This window comes from Phaseolus vulgaris, chromosome 8 (assembly GCF_000499845.2).
Source record: "Phaseolus vulgaris cultivar G19833 chromosome 8, P. vulgaris v2.0, whole genome shotgun sequence".
In the NCBI taxonomy this organism is placed as follows: Eukaryota; Viridiplantae; Streptophyta; class Magnoliopsida; order Fabales; family Fabaceae; genus Phaseolus; species Phaseolus vulgaris.
In genome coordinates, this window is record NC_023752.2 from 13,557,989 (window position 1) to 13,577,091 (window position 19,103).

The 19,103-nt window shown below is 35.0% G+C and overlaps 1 protein-coding gene across 1 annotated transcript; it reads left to right on the forward strand.

Annotated features, from left to right (window-relative positions):
- The first annotated feature begins 12,599 nt into the window (after positions 1–12,599).
- Positions 12,600–18,610, forward strand: LOC137824614 (uncharacterized). The gene is made up of 7 exons (XM_068630281.1): positions 12,600–12,769; positions 14,076–14,738; positions 14,892–15,602; positions 15,734–15,831; positions 16,846–17,491; positions 17,634–18,365; positions 18,491–18,610. Exons 2-7 carry the CDS (start codon positions 14,124–14,126, stop codon positions 18,587–18,589), a joined length of 2,901 nt encoding a protein of 966 aa, XP_068486382.1. The 5' UTR covers positions 12,600–12,769; positions 14,076–14,123; the 3' UTR covers positions 18,590–18,610.
- Positions 18,611–19,103: the final 493 nt, after the last annotated feature.

A 19,103-nucleotide genomic window follows, 5' to 3' on the forward strand; every position in this document is an offset into this window, starting at 1 on the left:
GAAAAATGAAGTGTTCAAGAGCTTTCAAGTGCAGAATAGCAACAATATAATGCACAAATTTAAAGCTAACTATACAACCAAATCAAGCATAAACTTCTCCCTCTATTTGATTTACAAATAGGCAATGAGAAGGGTTGTACAAAGCAGAAATCAGAATGATAACACAGTAGTTTAGCAGTACAAACAATTTTGACATTTTAAGAATAGAATGTGTTATAGAGCTTTCAAGAAAACAAGTGGATATAATTTTTTATTATCAAATTCTGAGGCACACTCAATGTATATTTGTCCACATGCAAGATTTGAAAAAGAGAAATAGGTTTAATCATGCATAAGCAAACTTGGCAGCATTATACAGAGGTGCTAGAGGAAAAACAATCGGTTGTTTTACTATGACAACAAAAAGAACATTTTTCATAACCAAAAAATACCTTTTAAATTGATAAAAATGCACTATGCAATTTGTTCATACCTTTGCACAGAGAACCCCAATAGATTCGTCAAAAAAGAAGACTTTGAGATGTTCATATGGTCACAAGGCACACTTACATAAATTGAGAAATGAAAACACACATACTCTCTTTGAAGTTTCTTTTGATCAACACTATGCATGTGCCAAGGATGTCTATTGACATTCAAAGAACCCTGCAAGACATATACAATTGAAAAGTGTAGGAACAAAGATTGACTTTACTCTTGATGTTCTTCCTTTTAGCAGACATTCTTCAAGCCCTTGTTTTGATCCTCTTTGATGAAGGGGGTGTAGGATCCATGAAGGCAAAGAGAAAAACCAGAAAACAGTTCCAATCCCTGACATTTAGTGGGTTTCAGTCTTCAAGAAAGAGAGTCTGGTCCAAGACTACACAGTGGAACGTCACTCAGTGGCAGATTTCACATGGTGGCACATGAAGACTTTGACTAGTCATAAAGGTTCTTAATTTTCCAAGAATTTGTGAAAAATATTCCATTTTTGACAAAAGTAACACCCTTTTGAACGAAATCATACCCATGATAAATGCCTTTTGACCCATAACTGCTTGGGGAAAGAATCCGCAACAGACAAAATGCAAAAACAAATTAATTCAATTTAATGCAGTGTTGTCAGAGGGAAACAATCGGTTGTTTCGTGAAAATAATCAGTTGTTTTTATATGACAGCAATTTAAGCATTTCACAGATTCATAATTGACAGGTAAAGAAGAATTAGAAGGATAGACTTCTTATTCACATTACATAGATGAAAGATAAAGACATCAATCAATATTTTTCATACTACAAAATTAAAGAAAAATTCAAAAGAAAATAAAAACAAGGAAAGTCTTATCCTTTTAACAATGTAGTTCTTTCAATGAGTCATTGTCCATAATCAAGTAACTTCTCTTGGTCTTCAAGAAAACTAGGCTTTGTACAAAACATTAATTGGAAGTCCAGAAAGAATCTTTGTTCCCTTTAGCAGTCATTCTTCAAGTCCAAAAATGATTCTTGGCTGCCAAAGATCCCTACAAGAAAGGTTAAGAAACAAGATTTGGTCCCCTTATAAATTTGGGTCCAATGATGTTAGTAGGATCCTTAGGAACCTTATAAATCTTAGGAACCCATTTCAAAATACTTGTGGGAATAGAAAACCTTTTTACTCTGCAGAATCTAATAGTGTGGCCCTTTTTTCATGTAGTAATGAAAATTTTCAACCGGTTGTTTTGATAAAATAACAGGTTGTTTTGATAAAACAACAGGTTGTTTTTCAAAGAAACTGGAAAAGGGTTTTGAAACAGATCTGTTATTGCTGATTGGATTAAACCCCAACCCAGCCTTGCCAAAAACACATTTTTGAGAAGCAAGAACAATTTCAAGATTTGTTTGGCCCTTGGAAAACTTGTCCACCGTTTTCAAAAGATAGTAAACCTTCTTTTGAAGAGATTCACAATTTTCACAAGAACTTGAATCAACACACTTACAAGAAGAATTTTGGTAAATCATTTCCAAATTTTCAAAATCAGTTTTTGAATTGTTCAAGTCTTCTTCCAAGATCTTGACTATATTTTCCAATGAGTTATTTAAACCTTTCAACCGTTTATTTAAAAGGGTCAACCTATTAGCTTCCTTATGAGTTTCATTAAAGGCATCAAGAAGTTGACTATAATTCCCAAAATTAATAGAAGTGTTTGAACTTACACTACTTGTGTCACTTTCTTGTCTTGTCATTAGACATAAATTTACTTATTCTTCATCACTTGAAGAGTAGCTTGATGAGTCATCATTGTAAGCTCTTCTTGATTTTCCTTTCTTCTCATGCTTCTTGAAGTTTTTCCTCTCTCTGTTGGATGAGTGAATTTTGTTGTCTCTTTTCTTTAGGAACTTGCAGAATTTCTTAAACAACAAACTAAGTGTTTCCTCTTCACTCTCATCACTTGAGTCTTGATAGTTTTTGTTTCCAGCAGCTTGACTTGACCCAGATTCTTCTTTTGTCATAAGACAAACCTTCTTTCTAGATTCTGAAGACAAAGATTCAGCAGAAGATTCTTTTTTGTCCATCAAAGCACTCCTTTGATTCTTGTGATACTCTTCAAGGGTATTCCACATTTCTTTAGCAGAACTACATTCTGAAACCTTAAGCAATTCATTAGAATCAAGTGAAGATACAATGATGTTCATAGCCACACAATCAAGATGTTCTCTTTGAAAAGAAACATTTTCTGATATAGGCATGAGATAGGTATTTGTAATAACATTCCAGATTTTTCTATCTATAGATTCAACAAAGAATTTCATTCTTATGCACCACAACTCATAGTTCATACCAAAAAACAAAGGTGGTTTGTTTAAACAGACACCTCCCCCAAAAGAAAACTTTTCAGCCATTTAAAAAAATATTTTTAGAATCAAACTTGAATATCTTTCAAGAACTAAGCTCTTTATGCCAATTGTTAGAATATATGGGCTTAAACAAGAGGGGGGGTGAATTGTTTATAAGAGATTTTTGCAAACTTTGAATGTATAATGAAATTCAATGCTGAATTACAGAGAAAATAATCAAGGAAACAAAGACCCAAAACTGTTTTAAGATGATATCAGAAAAATAATCGCTTGTTTATACCAGTTAGAACTTAAAAACAGAATTTAAAGAATTAAGGGTAAGAGATAAGCACACAAACAATTTATACTGGTTCACTCTTACACCAAGAGCTACATCCAGTCCCCATAAACCACTAGGTAAACCACTATGCAATCGAAACCAGATTACAAACACCACACGCCAAAGTAGTGTGACCTTGAACCCCTCAAGAAACACACTACCTTTGACAAACCACACCAAGAATGTTGATCTTGAACACCTCAAGAACACACAACACTCCTTGGCAACACAACTACAAAAATACAGTAATCAAGGAAGAAAGGAATAAAATATACCTGTGTATTACAAAGCTTAAAGTTCAGAATTACAACCCAATCCTATTCCACACACTTAAGAATGATCCAAAGCTCTTTTAAATCTTGGAAAAACTGTTTTAATAAACTTTTTCTCTTACTCCAAGATTAGGAGCGTAAAACCACCTTTATATAGACCAACCAAGTGGTCAAAAACATTTAATAAAGGAGCCAAGGTAGTTAGGATCATTTAAAGAATATTCAAAACCACTTAACAGAATTCTGTTAAGGTTTTCAGAAAAACAATCGGTTGTTTTTTCGAAACAATCGATTGATTTGGTTTGACAGCAAAGTCAACCAAGTCAAACAACTTTCAACCTTTCTCAAAAACCTCTAAGAGCAAAACAATATGTTGTTTCGAAAAACAACCTGTTGAAATTTTGACAGCTTTTTAGAAAACACATCTTTTTAAAAGGTTAAAGATTCAAATGAACTTGGATCATCTTAAGGAGTGAATTAACAAGTTTCAAACAACTAGACAATACACACACACACCCAACAACAAGGTCTTCAAGCTTTCCTGATATGAATCCAATAGCAAAGAAGAGATGATTCTTTGATATTCTATGGACTCAACTTGAGTTGGAGATAGCTTAGGCACTTATAATAGAATTGTATCAAGGTTCTATATTTCAAGAACTCACCAAGACTTGCACCAAACACCAAACTCATATGGAGGAGCCATCTATTGTCAATTGAACCGAACAAATTGTGTAAAAATGAAATTGCACCGATTGAAACTCTTAAGAAAGCATAAGAACCGAACAGAATATGAATAGAAGCTACAGAACCGAATCAAAACAGAAACAAATGAAAACAGCCGAACATAAGTGCAAGAAAAGGAAGATGAACTGAACAAAAGAAGCTAAGACATGTTTATGCTTTTTATGATAATGGAGATGAAAGGAAGAAGAACTTATGGAGATGGATGCTTTGGTTTGATGATCACGCCACTTAGAGGATGAAGACTCCAAGATGAGTGAGCTAGTGCCGCCACTTGAGAGAACCAAATGCACTCAAGATAAGACAAGGTGAAGGAGAAGCAAGCTCTCACAAATTCTCTCTCAAATTGAGTAGAGTTTCTCTATTACTAATTTCGAATCTGAATTTTACAAGGTAAGCACCTTTATTTATAGCCTAAGAGTTACTGAAATGAAGAGCTAATTAAATTCAAAATTCCCCCGAAATGACATAAAAGTGGCGCCAATCCTAGAGCATGAGGAAGGTGTGACTTCCTCTCTTAGTTTGGCACCTCCCTATTACGCCTACACCCCTCTACTAAGCTCACACTCCCCAAGCCTCCTACTATTTTCCTAAACTAAAGACCTAAAGATGCTTTTACAAAAGAGGTTTCTTATGTTTCCCTCTAAGCACCTTCAAACAAAGATATTACAAAAAGAGAGAACAACCTCCCATTATTTCCTAATGCTTTGAATTGACTTCTTGTAAGCCTTTGAGGTGGGCTACCAACTCCATGAGCATCTAGCACTTGATCCTCTTCCTCTTCTTGTCCTTGAGTATTGGCCTTCATTTGGTCTTGAACTTGATCTCCATCATTTCCTCTTGGATTTGGAGATATTATGAGTATATCATCAAAATAAACAACAACAAATTTACCAATGAAAGGTCTCAAAACATGATGCATGAGGCGCATGAAAGTACTTGGAGCATTAGTTAAGCCAAAGGGCATAACTAACCACTCATATAAGCCAAAGTTGGTCTTAAAAGCCGTCTTCCATTCATCACCCGATTTGATATGGATTTGATTGTAGCCGCTTTTAAGATCAATCTTTGTAAAGATTTTTGAACCATGCAATTCATCCAACAAATCATCAAGCCTAGGTATGGGATGCCTATACTTAATTGTAATGTTATTGATAGCCCTACAATCCGAACATATTCTCCATGTGCCTTCTTTCTTAGGGACAAGGATAATAGGCATAGTACAAGGGCTCATGCTATCTTGGACCTAACCTTTTTCAATCAAAGCCTCTATTTGTTTGCGAATTTCCTTGGTTTCACTTGGATTGGTTCTATAGGCCGGACGATTTGGCAAGGAAGATCCCGGAATCAAATCGATTTGGTGTTCAATCCCTCTCAAAGGTGGAAGGCCTTTTGGAGGATCTTGAAACAGATCTTGAGACTCCTTTACCAAATTATCCAAGTCATGAGAACTATCAACAAGTGGTTATAACTTAAGAGGTCTAGGGATAGCTAAGAAGATAGGATTGTGAGCCACTATTTCCCTTTGAACCTCCTGCCTAGACACAAGAAGTGTAGGCTTCAGACTTTTTTTTTAATCTTTTTCACCCTCCCTCTTTTTCTTCATAATGATTTGGTCCTCATGGACTTCTCTTGGAGAGAGAGATTTTAAAGTAACCTTGTGACCATGGAAATCAAAAGAAAGTTTGTTGGTAAAGCCATCATGAAAACTTTTCTATCATATTGCCAAGGCCTTCCCAAAAGAACATGGGTTGCTTCCATGGGCACAACATCACATAATACCTCATCTTTGTATTTTCCAATGGAGAAATGGATGAGGACTTGTTTATTCACAACTATTTCTCCTACTTCACTAAGCCATTGCAATTTGTAGCGCTTTATATGAGAGATAGTAGGCAATCCAAGTTTATCTACTACTCTTGTACTAGCCACATTAGCACAACCCCCATCCACTATTAATGAACAAATGTTGTTTTGAATAAGACATCTTGTATGAAAAATATTTTCCCTTTGACTTTCATCAAAAGGTTGTGAAACTTGTCCAAGAAGTCTTCTCACAACTAACAAATCTCCTTCAAGTGGACTCTCACTCTCATGCTCACTAGACGCCCTAGAAGGTGAAGAATGCCTAGGTGAATCTGAATCATGCTCACTCATGACAATGCCATTATGCACAAACATATTCCTTTTAGAAGGACAATTAGCCACAATGCGACCATAACCCATACACTTAAAGCATTTCTTACTAGACGATTTAGTTGGGGATTTAGGCCTAGAAGTAGAAGGCTTAGATTCCTTTAGTTTGAAAGAAGAATCTTTGGAAGGAAATTTAGAAAAAGACTTTTTGTTCTTCCAAGAATTGTTGTAGTAACCATCATTGAGAGCATTTTTTAAAGAATTTTTCTTAGCAAGTTGGGCTTCCACCTTCATTGCAAGATGAACTAAAGAACCCAATGATGAATGTTGAACCAAGTGGTGTTCAATGTTTTGAAGAATCCAAATCCTTTGAAGGATGTAGAAGCCTCTGCTTTGCTTGGTGTTGCTGTGCTGGTTTAAGCTTTGTTCTGGGGTAGTTTAATATTGTAATCCACCCTTAGATTAAATCTCAAGCAATTAGCATCTCAATCTTTATCATAGTAAAATGTTTTTCAAACTAAGTTGAAACAACCGATTGTTTTGTCGAAACAACCGATTGTTTTGTCGAAACAACCGATTGTTTATACTTAGGTGTTTTGAGAAAGTTTAAAAACTGTTTTTGAATGGTGAAATCTGTTAAGTAACAAAACAACCGATTGATTCGAGGAAACAATCGATTGTTTGTTTTGAAACCATAACAGAAAAACTGTTTTCTTTGACTGAGCTTTAAATGCTTTAACTGAATACGCTCCAGTCATTAAATGTTTTGACCAATCTATTTTAAATGCAATTAAGAGTTTGTTAAGATTTGATAACAAACTATATCCTTGAATATATTCTGAAAAACTGTTTTTAAGGATTAAGAATCTTGAGACAAAGTTTTTAACTAAGAGTTTTTCAAAGAGTTCTGAGATTGCTTAAGAGTTGAGAGATTGATCAAGGTGCTGAAATAGGATTCTACTTGTATTGATTTCAGATATTCATTTGTAACAAGTGTAATCTTTGTAAACTGCTGAACAATTTGTTTGTGTGTTTTGCTGAGATTGGCTGTGTGTTCTTGAGGTGTTCAAGATCAACAATCTTAGTGTTGGCCAAGGAGAGTGTGTTTCTTGAGGTTTTCAAGGTCATTCTCTTGGTTGTTGTGTAAGTGATCAAGGTGTGATTACTTAGTGGATTTCCTCAGGGTTCTGAGAAGACTGGATGTAGCTCTGGGTTTGGAGTGAACCAGTATAAACAACTGTGTACAATTTCTCTATCCCTATCTCTTTAAATTCAGTTTTGTCTTTTTGAGACTGGTATAAACAACCGATTGTTTCGCTAAAACAACCGATTGTTTTTCCAACTTTGTGCTTTTGCTGTTTGTTTTGGAAAAACTGAATCTTTAATCAAGGTTCTTCCAAAGAATTTCCATTCTAAGTTTAAAAGTTTTCAAAAATCCTCCTTAAACAATTCACCCCCCTCTCGTTTAAGGCCATATATTCGAACAATGAATACTCTTGTAACTCAACAACATCTTGAATATCCTTCCTTAGACCACTCACAAATCTAGCAATCATAGCTTCATCACTTTCTTTCAAATCAACTTTAAGCAAAAGCATTTCTAATTCCTTATAATAAGCATCCACACTTAGCGTGCCTTGTTGAAACCGTTGGAGTCTCAACATGAGGTCTTTCCTAAAGTGTGGTGGCACAAACCTACGGCGTATTTGATCCTTTAAAGAGTCCCAAGAGTCCACGGGAGGACCCTTGTGATAGATAATGTCCTTTACAACACCATGCCACCATTTCATGGCATAATCACTAAATTCTAAGGTGGCTAGCTTATATTTGTGCTCATCTAAGATCTCATGGAGGTCAAAAATCTGTTCACATTTAGTCTCCCAATCTAGATACACATTAGGATCACTATCCCCATTGAAACTAGGAATTTTCACCCAAGGTAGCTTGGCCTTTGCATCATGGTAATGGCCATCTTCACGTTTATCTTCATGAGCATAAGGTGGCCTATAGCCATGAAAGTTGGGTTGAGGTCTCCTTCTTCTATGTTCTTCTTCACGTCCATGATCATTGGAAGAGCCTCTTGATGAAGGTCTATGAGAATGCCGTGAACCATGGTGAGAATGAGACGGTCTAGCTTGCTGCACTTCAAGGCTTTGCAATCTTTCCTCCAACCGTCTAATAGCTTCATCTTTTTGTGTATTAGCTTCATCTTTTTGTGTAAGGGCTCGCTTGGCCTCCTTTAATTCACCAAGGACAGAAGCTTTTCTAGGAGAATGCTTGCTGTAATACTCATCATTGGAATAAGCAGCCATTTGGAAAAGAAAACAGCAAACAACAAAACAGCAAACAGAGTTAAGAAAACAAAGTTAGCTAAAATAATTTGGAACCAATTGCCGAAGTGAAATGGCACTGAAAAAATCACTCTCAAAGAAAGAATACTCTCTGCACCAAGCTTATCTTGAGGCCTTAGTAATCCTCAAATGAAAGATGCCAAAGCAAGAGCACACAATCTTCAAAGCACTTCACCACAAAACCAAGGAATAATGAAAGACAAGCAAGAAAAGGTATAAGCAATAAAAGGCTATAACAAAAGGAATACTAGATGTATGACAAACTCAAAGAGTAATGAACAAAAGACAAGCAAGAAAATAAGGTACTCAATGAAAAAGAAGGCACACAAAAGATACCTAAAGAAAAGTACTAGAGTAGATGAAGAAAACAAAAACAGAACTACTGGAAAATATTTTTTTTATGCAAACTGTGCTTGATGTTCACTGATTTAACTGGAACGATATAAAGCGAAATGGATTATGAAATTCTAACCACAGAAACTTCAAGATCTTAGCTCAACAATGGCACTGGAATTACTCAAAAACAGTAAGCCAATTAATTGAGATAAAGTTTACAAAATCGCTGTCAGATTACCGTATTTTTTTTTTTGGCTGAATTGCACACTTTTTGTTTTTGATTTATCATTTCTTTTGTACTTTGAATTTTGAAGTACTTCTTTTTTCTACTGTTTTATAACACTTTGAAGAACACAAATCCAGAATTTCAGAAATTTCCAGTGAGTAAATTAATTGCAATAAATCGAAACAGTAAGCACATTTTCAGAAAAAACAGAGGAATCCTAACAGGAATGAAAAACAAAATTAAGAACTAGCAAAGACATAATGGAAAATGATGTATAGGAACTTGTATAGATCTAAAATAAAAGTATGAACTCAATACTAAAACAGAAAATGCACAAAAGATCAAGTATCAAACTCAGAAAACTGTATTACACCAAAGCAAGAAACAAAAAATTCAATAAAAGTACTACAAGAAGTGATGACATTCTTTGGAAAAACATGACTATGACAAAACTTGTATGGATTCAAAAAGGAAAATACACAAACATATGATAGGCACAATTAAGAAAACAGCAATAAAACTCAAAATAAGCCTAAAAACAGAAATGTAAACAACAAGAATTATAGAGCTCTTGAATTAAAGTGCAACACAACTCAAAATTAAACAAGAACACACCTAAACTCTAGATACCACATGATATGAATCCAATAGCAAAGAAGAAATGATTCTTTGACATTCTATGGACTCAACTTGAGTTGGAGATAGCTTAGGCACTTATAATAGAATTGTATCAAGGTTCTATGTTTCAAGAACTCACCAAGACTTGCACCAAACACCAAACTCATATGGAGGAGCCATCTATTGTCAATTGAACCGAACAAATTGTGTAAAAATGCAATTGCACCGATTGAAACTCTTAAGAAAGCATAAGAACCGAACAAAATATGAATAGAAGCTACAGAACCGAATCAAAACAGAAACAAATGAAAACAGCCGAACATAAGTGCAAGAAAAGGAAGATGAACCGAACAAAAGAAGCTAAGACATGTTTATGCTTTGTATGATAATGGAGATGAAAGGAAGAAGAACTTATGGAGATGGATGCTCACGCCACTTAGAGGATGAAGACTCCAAGATGAGTGAGCTAGTGCCGCCACTTGAGAGAACCAAATGCACTCAAGATAAGACAAGGTAAAGGAGAAGCAAGCTCTCTCAAATTCTCTCTCAAATTGAGTAGAGTTTCTCTATTACTAATTTCCAATATGAATTTTACAAGGTAAGCACCTTTATTTATAGCCTAAGAGGTGTTGAAATGAAGAGGTAATTAAATTCGAAATCCCCCCCAAATGACATAAAAGTGGCGCCAATCCTAGAGCATGAGGAAGATGTGACTTCCTCTCTTAGTTTGGCACCTTCCTATTACGCCTACACCCCTCTACTAAGCTCACACTCCCCAAGCCTCCTACTATTTTCCTAAACTAAAGACCTAAAGATGCTTTTACAAAAGAGGTTTCTTATGTTTCCCTCTAAGCACCTTCAAACAAAGATATTACAAAAAGAGAGAACAACCTCCCATTATTTCCTAATGCTTTGAATTGACTTCTTGTAAGCCTTTGAGGTGGGCTACCAACTCCATGAGCGTCTAGCACTTGAGCCTCTTCCTCTTCTTGTCCTTGAGTATTGGCCTCCATTTGGTCTTGAACTTGATCTCCATCATTTCCTCTTGGATTTGGAGATATTAAAGCATCTTGTTCAACAGAACCAACCTGGTTCACTTGCACTTGATTGTTGGAACTGCTAACATTTTTCAAAAGGTCTGAGAGAATCTTATATTGATGTTGAGTGATGCGAAAATCTCCTCCACTATTCTGTTTATTCTGATCTTGATTTTTAGAACTTTCTTCTTGTATGGCAGTGGTGATGTTGTTGAATTAAGGAGCCTTACCATACTGGGACTTATATCCAGGAGGATACCCATGTTTCTTGTAGCAAATATCAATAGTATGACTAGTTCTATTGTAGTAAGTACAAAACCTTTTACCATTGCTAAAATTTGGTCCTTTGTTATCTTGGTTAGGAAAACCATTTTTTTTAAAGCAAACATTTTCGGTGTGACCCAGTTTACCACAAAATGAAAAGGTAGTGTTATTGGTGTGAGTGACAGGGGAAACATTTCTTATATTAGCAACAGGAACATTACTATTAAACCGGTGTTCTTGTTGAACAACTAGAGAAATATTTTTGGTAATATCAAGGACAAGTTCCATGAGAAGAACATGAGCTTTTATATTGTTATATTGATCATTAAGGCCACGTAAAAACTGCATTGCCTGATCCTCTCTTTTTCTTTGGGCAGTAATAGAAGGCACATTGCAAGAACATATAGGATCAGGCCTAAAGTTTAGTGAAATAGTCGGAAACAGAAAGATCACCTTGATTGAGAGAGGAGACGTTCATCTGAAGATCAGAGATACGAGATAAATCCCCTTGTGAAAAATGAGCTTTGAGATCATTCCAGATGTCTAGTTCTTTATCCATCCATAGGATGCTCTGGCGCATATGAACAGAGACCGAATGCACAAGCCAAGATGCCACCATGTTGTTGCAACGCGTCCAGGATGAGAATGAAGGATCGGTCTCTAGAGGTCGGGTAGTAGTACCATTGATGAACTCAACCTTGTTCTTTGCGCTTAATGCAGTGATGACCGAACGACTCCAAGAATGGTAATTGGTTGAATCAAGAACAAGAGACACAAGAGGAGTTGCGAGGTTTTCACTGTGATGTAGATACATGAAATTGTGGGTAGGATTTTCTCCTTGAGCATTGTTCTTGCTTTGATTAGAATTGGAAGTTCCACTTTGATTAAGGTTTTCAGCAGTCACTAAAACATGAAATCACAAACTGCGAAAGAAGAAAAAGCTGTCAAAGAAGAAAAACAGAAAAACGTAAAGTAAAGAAAATGAAAGAAAATAAATCTTGATAGAACAAATGAACGAATTCAGAGCACGCAACAGAGCTCTTCACGATGAAGAGCTCTGATACCATCTTAGAAAAACCAACAAGACTCTGTAATATTTATAGAAACAATAAGAAATGTTAAACCTTGGGTGGAGAAGAGAATCGTAAAAGGAAAAAACAATTGTGGAAGATGAAAGAACAGGAAAATATTATTGAGTAGTGAAAAAAATCATCATTTACAAAAAACCAAAAACCCAAAAACCCAGTTTTGATATAAAAGAATAAATACAATTTAAAATAAATATTTAGAATGAAAAATGTTGGTAATTTAATTTACTCATATTAGGTCAAAAATAAAATAAAGAAAAGACTGTGTTAATATCATTTAAAACAAATATTTTTTTCTTTAGTATCACAAAACAAAATACTGTGTGTTGAAAAAAAGAACATATCAAACATGTTTAAAATGGTTAAGAGTACGTATTTTTATAAATTCCAATTAAGAAAGACTTTGAGTCGAAGTCACAGACAAAATAAGTCATTCTCCTCCAATCGTGAGTTTTTCTTGGTCTTCGTATGGTTGCTTTTTCTTGTTTGCTCCTTCGCTCAACTCATTTTGATCCTCGCAAATTCTCATTTCCACGATCATCGCTTCACTCATTTCGACGTCGGTGTGAGTGCTTTCAAATCAGTATCTATTAGTCTTCTTTCTTGTTCTCATGTTTAACTGTGTTCACCGCTAAATCGGTGTTGCTGATTGTCTTTCGCTGATTGAGGGATTGGAAATTTTTGCATTAATAGCTATACTATTGCTAAATTGCTAACTTATTTGTGTTAATACTTTTCATCTGAGTAATTAATTAGTTTTAGTAGCATCCGAGTTCGTCTGCCTCACACTAATGAGAAAGTCTGAAGAATATTTTGTAATCGCTGATTGTCACTATCAGTGCTTCAAAACTAGCTACCTTCATTCTTATGATGTATTTCTTATTTAGATTAACTTAGTAAATAATTCTCTGAGCTACTATGTGAAATTCTTTGGTTTGGTCCACAAGCTAAAAGAATTTGTGATTGGCTTCTTGACCACTTATAAATTTTTTAGAATTGAGTCGTTAGGTTTTTTTTAAAACTCACAAATTATCATTTTTTGTCCTTTTGAAGCTGCCATGTATTTACTCTAGGGACCAAATTACAATAATTTTGCAGTTCATTGAAATTGTTCTGAAGGTGAGTTCATTTTCTGCGAATCACAAAAGCTTCAAGCTGTAAAAACTATTTAATCTGAATCTGAAAAGGGGATTTATTTGTGATGGTGAGTTCATTAGATAACTGTTGTCCATTTAGCCATTAAGACATGTATTGACCTTTTATGTCAATAGTTAGAAAGATATTCCCGTTTAAGATCTTTAAGTTCCCTTTAAGCTTTTGTTAGGAAGATATTCTAGTTTAATCTGAATATTTTATTCATATTCCAGCAGGTGCATACAAACCATGCTTGGGTAAGTGGTTAGAAAGATATGCACGGCTTTTTCCTCCATTCTTCTTACTTCTTTTGAATTGTAGAACTCTTTGATGGACATTTCCTCCCATCATTTGGTGTTTTAAAAATTCAAAAGAGATCTTTATACAAAATTCGCAGGTTATAGGAGAAATTCTTGTAGTGTTGGGATAATCACGTGGACGCCATTTAAGGCGCTAGCCAGTGGCAATTGGCCTGATCAATTTCTTGGCCATCTTTACTATTTGGAAATGAAGTTATGTTGGGATAATCACATGGACGCCATTTCCGGTTGTGTAACAACTAACAATAGTCATTATAGTGATTTCAATAAAAAAAATTATTTATTAATTTCTTATGTACTAGTGGCTGGTTTGCATACAATTATTTATACAAATTTAATTGCATCTCACTTTTTCATACTTGTATAGTTATACTCAAAACATCAATCAGGGTTGACAATATAAGAACTTTGTTTCAGGTTTCTAAAATTTCCAATTTTGCTTCTTGTTTGGTAATTCTTAAAACTATGTCTGCCACTCAAGTAGACGAGCAAGTTTCTTTGAAACTTCTGGTAAACAAAGAGACCAACAAAGTCATACTTGCAGAAGCAGGGAAGGACTTTGTGGATGTTCTATTTAGCTTTTTAACAATGCCTTTAGGAACTATCGCCAGACTGGTGCAGAAGTCAGATATGGGACAGGTTGGAGTTCGTTGTTTAAGCTCATTGTATGGAAGTGTGACAAATCTTCACGACAGTCTGTTGACAGTGACACACAAAGAAAAGCTGTTGCAACCTGGAAACTCATCGGAAGAATACTGTAGGAGTATAAAACTTAACATTGATGATACTGAGCCCTTGAAGCACTTCCTCTGTATGAATTTCCCTACATGCCGTAAGGACCTTTTGAGCACTTTCAAAAATGAAAGATGCAATTGTGGGAATCTTTTGGCCCGTTTAGTTTCTGTCAAAAGTGGCAAAGTCTACAATGGATTTGTGAATGAGGTTGCTACTTTTATTGTCACGGACGATCTGGTTGTCATTCCGAATGCAGTGGATACAAGCTTTGGTGTCTTGCAGAAATTTGGAGTGAAAAGCTTGAGTTCAGTACAGGAGATGTCTGTGAATGTCACGAAGAGCAAGGTTATTTGTCATTGCCATTTCTCCATTAACTGAAAGCTGGTTGATTCCTTATTATTACTAGCCCTGTACACGTAACATTTTGCCAATTTTTCTTTTTCAATTCATTTATTACTTAATTCCTCGCTACAAAGTGATTGATTGTCCCTTTTACAGGTACTGGATCTGCTAAAATGTTCATTATTGTCAAAGTCAACTTTGACAGATTTGTTCTTAGTACAGAAACCATTGCTCAATAACTCAAGTTTTTATCCTTCTATGGTTGAAAACAGTAGTACTATGACTGCAACCCAAATCAAAGTGAAAGTAGTTATGAGAAAATCAGATGGCAAGGTAATGTTTGCTCAAGGGGATGAAGAATTTGTAGACTTCCTTTTTAGTTTTCTAACTTTCCCCTTGGGAGGAGTTGTTCGGATGTTGGAAGGATATTCTTCTATAGGCAGCATTGATGGATTGTACAATAGCATTATTGGTATAAATGAAAACAAATATTTGACAGCAAAGGAAGTGAAGAACAGGCTTATTGATCCTGTCCTTGCCCCACAGTATAAATTAAGCATGCAGATGTTTCCAATTAATGAACAGGACACACAATATAAATGTGATCGTGACCGAAATCATTTCTATATAGCTAATCGAGACGAGAGTTCTGATATCAATACTGGAACTTCTAGAGTCCTTAAATTAGTACCACTCAAGTCATCTGGTGGAATTAAAGGTTATTTCAAGGGTCCAGCAATGTTTATGGCTACGGATGACTTGGTTATAGAACGAATGTCACCCACTTCAGCTGTAGATTTACTCAACCGTTTAAAGACACGTCTTAATGATGTTGAGGAAAAGGTTGTCACCATTGGCATCAAGGAGGTAAGATGCAGTTTAAAATTTTAGCTTCCCTGTTTTATTATGCCTTTGTTATCAGCTAGAGACAGCTATACTGATTTTTAATAGATTATATATGTAGCAGTTACTCATTTTACAATGTTTCCTTGGTGCAGGGTCTTGGCATATTGAAAGCATCTTTAACCTCAAGATCGGCCCTAACTAATGGTCTCAGCCACTTATTGTTGTTACCTGAACTTATGGAGCAGAAATGGTATCGATAATATGATTTTGTTGTTTATGTGAATACAGCAGAACTTATGAGGAGTTGAACTTTAATTGATACTCTACTTTCTAAGGGATTAGTCTCACGGTTTTCCACTGTGAGAATATCGCTTTCAGTAAGAAATGTTGAAAAGAATTATTTTGTTGCATTTCTTAAAATCTTGCTTTATCGTCTATTTTTTTTCTATATTCCTTTCGGTTAATATTACATTTTTTGTCTGTTATACTTAGATGAACAGAAATGATCTGCCAGAGCGTTCTGTGTTTACCTTTCTATTTTGAAGCATACTTAATCATTAGAAAATTTCTCATGTTCAAGTTGATAATTTATAGTCTTTCATCTTGCTCGGTGTTTGATGTCAAAAGAACAATTTTATATACTCCTACAACCTATTATTTCATTTATTTAATAATAAAGAATTGCGCTTACAATCTGAATACTTTTTCTTTTAACTATAACATGTATGTGAAAGTTGATTGACTTTTTATAATAATTAATTTAAAACACATTAAGTATGAACACTGATTGAATAATAATGTAATTTTTTACGTAAACAGTAAATAACAACTATTTTTTTTTTTATTGAAAAAGCGTGATTACCAAATTTAATCGAATTTCAATATTTATATACGAGACATTTCATTTAACAAATTATTGTCCCACGTCCTCAAGTTCTGGCTTTCTCCCTATCCTTGAACGAAGTTGGGGAAGATATCAAGGAAAGAAACAGCGCTCTCAGCATTTTTTTTTCCACCCTAGCCCGAACGAACTTGCATTCTCTTGAAACCAAGAAAGCTTCTTGGTATGCGGTGTTTGGTTTCTTGATCATATTTCCGGTATTTTCCTGTTGTTTTCTGACGTATGAAAATGTTATTTGATATTAAGAACCAGTTTTGGCACAATACCAATTACTTATATGTGTATGGCATGTCGTTGAACTCTAATTAAAGAACTAAGAATGAACCTTATCTTTCTCACTTTTATTTTTTCTTGTTCTTGAACTATGCTTCTTTTTTTGCTAGTTGGTACCATGTCAGACGAAGTTCCATTGCTACTTCTGGTGAACACAAAGGCCAACGAAGTCATATGTGCAGGGGCAAATAAGGAATTTATGGATGTTCTTTGTAGCTTCTTAACTATGCCTTTAGGAACCATCGCCAGGCTTGTGCAGGAGAAGTCACATCGGGGTCCAGTTCAAGTTGGTTGTCTAGACTCACTCTTGAAAAGTGTAACTAGTAACAAACAGTATTTGTGGTCAGACACATGCAAAGAAATGCTACTGAGGCCAAGGAACTCATCAGAACATCGTTGCAGGAGTCTTAAACTTAACATTGATGACACTGATCCCACAAGCTGCTTTGTCTGTCCGGATTTCCATGATTGTGGAATGAACATGTTGAGTACCTTTACAGATCAGAAATGCCAATGCGGAAAGATTATGGACCATTCAGTTTTATTTAAAAGTAAAGAAGCCTACGAAGGATTTTTTTATGGTGGTATTACTTTTATCATCTCAGATCATCTGCAAATCGTTGCAAACACATTCTATGAAGACCTTGAATCCTTAGCGATTGTCTTGGAGAGTTTCTCCGATAAATTCTCAGGGATTTCGTTAGAGCTATTTTCTGTGAAAGTCAACAGGATGCAGGTTACTTTTCATTTTCTGTTTTGCATCAATTAGCTGTTGGTTGTTTATTACTAGTACTTTCTCTAGACATGTACTAGCTGTAAAATTTTCTTTTTTTATCAACTTCCTCCCTATATTATGTTATTCGCTTTTCCTTGTACAGGTAATTGATCTACTTAAGAGCCTTTTATTGTCCAAGACATGTCTGACGGATTTCTTCTATATGCATACACCACTCCAGACGATCTCAACTTTTTCTCTTCCTGAAATTGCACACACTAGTACATTCCAAATGAAAGTGAAGATAGTGTTGATAAAATCAAGTAGGAAGATATTGTATGCTGAAGGGCAAAAAGATTTTGTCGACTTCCTTTGGAGTTTTCTCACTTTACCTTTGGGAGGAGTAGTGCGTATGCTTAGAGGACATTCTTCTTTGGGGAGCGTCGATGTTTTGTACAGATCCTTAAATAGTCTAAATGAAAACAAATATTTTATATCAAGGAAAGATAAATACAAACTTGTTGATCCTGAGGTTGCCCCACTGTTCCAAACAAGCATATGCAAGAAGATGTTACCAATTTCTGAACAGGCTTCGCCATATTATTACTGTGATCCTGGTACTGAAAATATTTCGCATTTGCAATTCCAGTTGATTGAGGATCATGAAGATAGGGATGATGATGATGATAAAAATTATCAGCAGATGAAGTTAGTAGACCCAAAGTCACCATCTGCAGGACTATTAAAAACTCGTCGCAACTTTCCAGCGACGATTGTTACTGATGACTTGTTTTTGGCACCAACGTCTCGGGATCCAGGTGATTCTATGGTCGATCGTTTAGAGATACCTCATAATAACGTGATTGTAAAAGAAGTCACCATTGGCGTTCGGGAGGTAAGAAACTTCAAAACTATTGCTAATTTACTGCTTTGTCTTGCTTTTGTGTTCATGCTAGTCTGATTTTTCTGTAATATTATGTTTGTTATTCATCCTACAATGCTGCCATGGAACAACTGCAGGGTCATGGCATATTGATGGCCTCCTTAACCTCAAATTCAGCCCTCACAAATGGTCTCAGCCACTTGATAGATGATATTTTTGAGGAAAATGGTTGTTAAGCCGTGTTGTGTCACTAAGACAACTTTTAGGAAATTATATTTGTAATTGTAATAGAAGCTTTTCTTCAAGTTGTCGCAATGTCACTCAGAATTATGAATGAACTTTCACATACCTTTCCCTTTGCTATAGAAATATTATCAGCTCAACATGTATCAAAATATAATTTCTTCTGTTGTGACTGACTTGGAAATTGGGGGAAATTGCTCAAATAGGCCAATCTTACATATTTGCTAAGTGCATGCCTACCTAAATGAGATTGGTATATCAATCAAGCCAACTTTTCTGTGGTTTAAATTCTGGCTTTATTCTGTTGTATAATGAGTTCAGTGTCATGTTTATATATATACATATTTATGATAATGACTATGGACAAAATGAATAAAAAATTAAAGGAAGGATCGCAATTTTTCATGATTTTAAAATGTACTAATGTAGAAGTGACTTTTCCATGGAACACTCATAACTTTTAAAATATAAAATATGACTATATATATATATTTTAAAAAAATATTA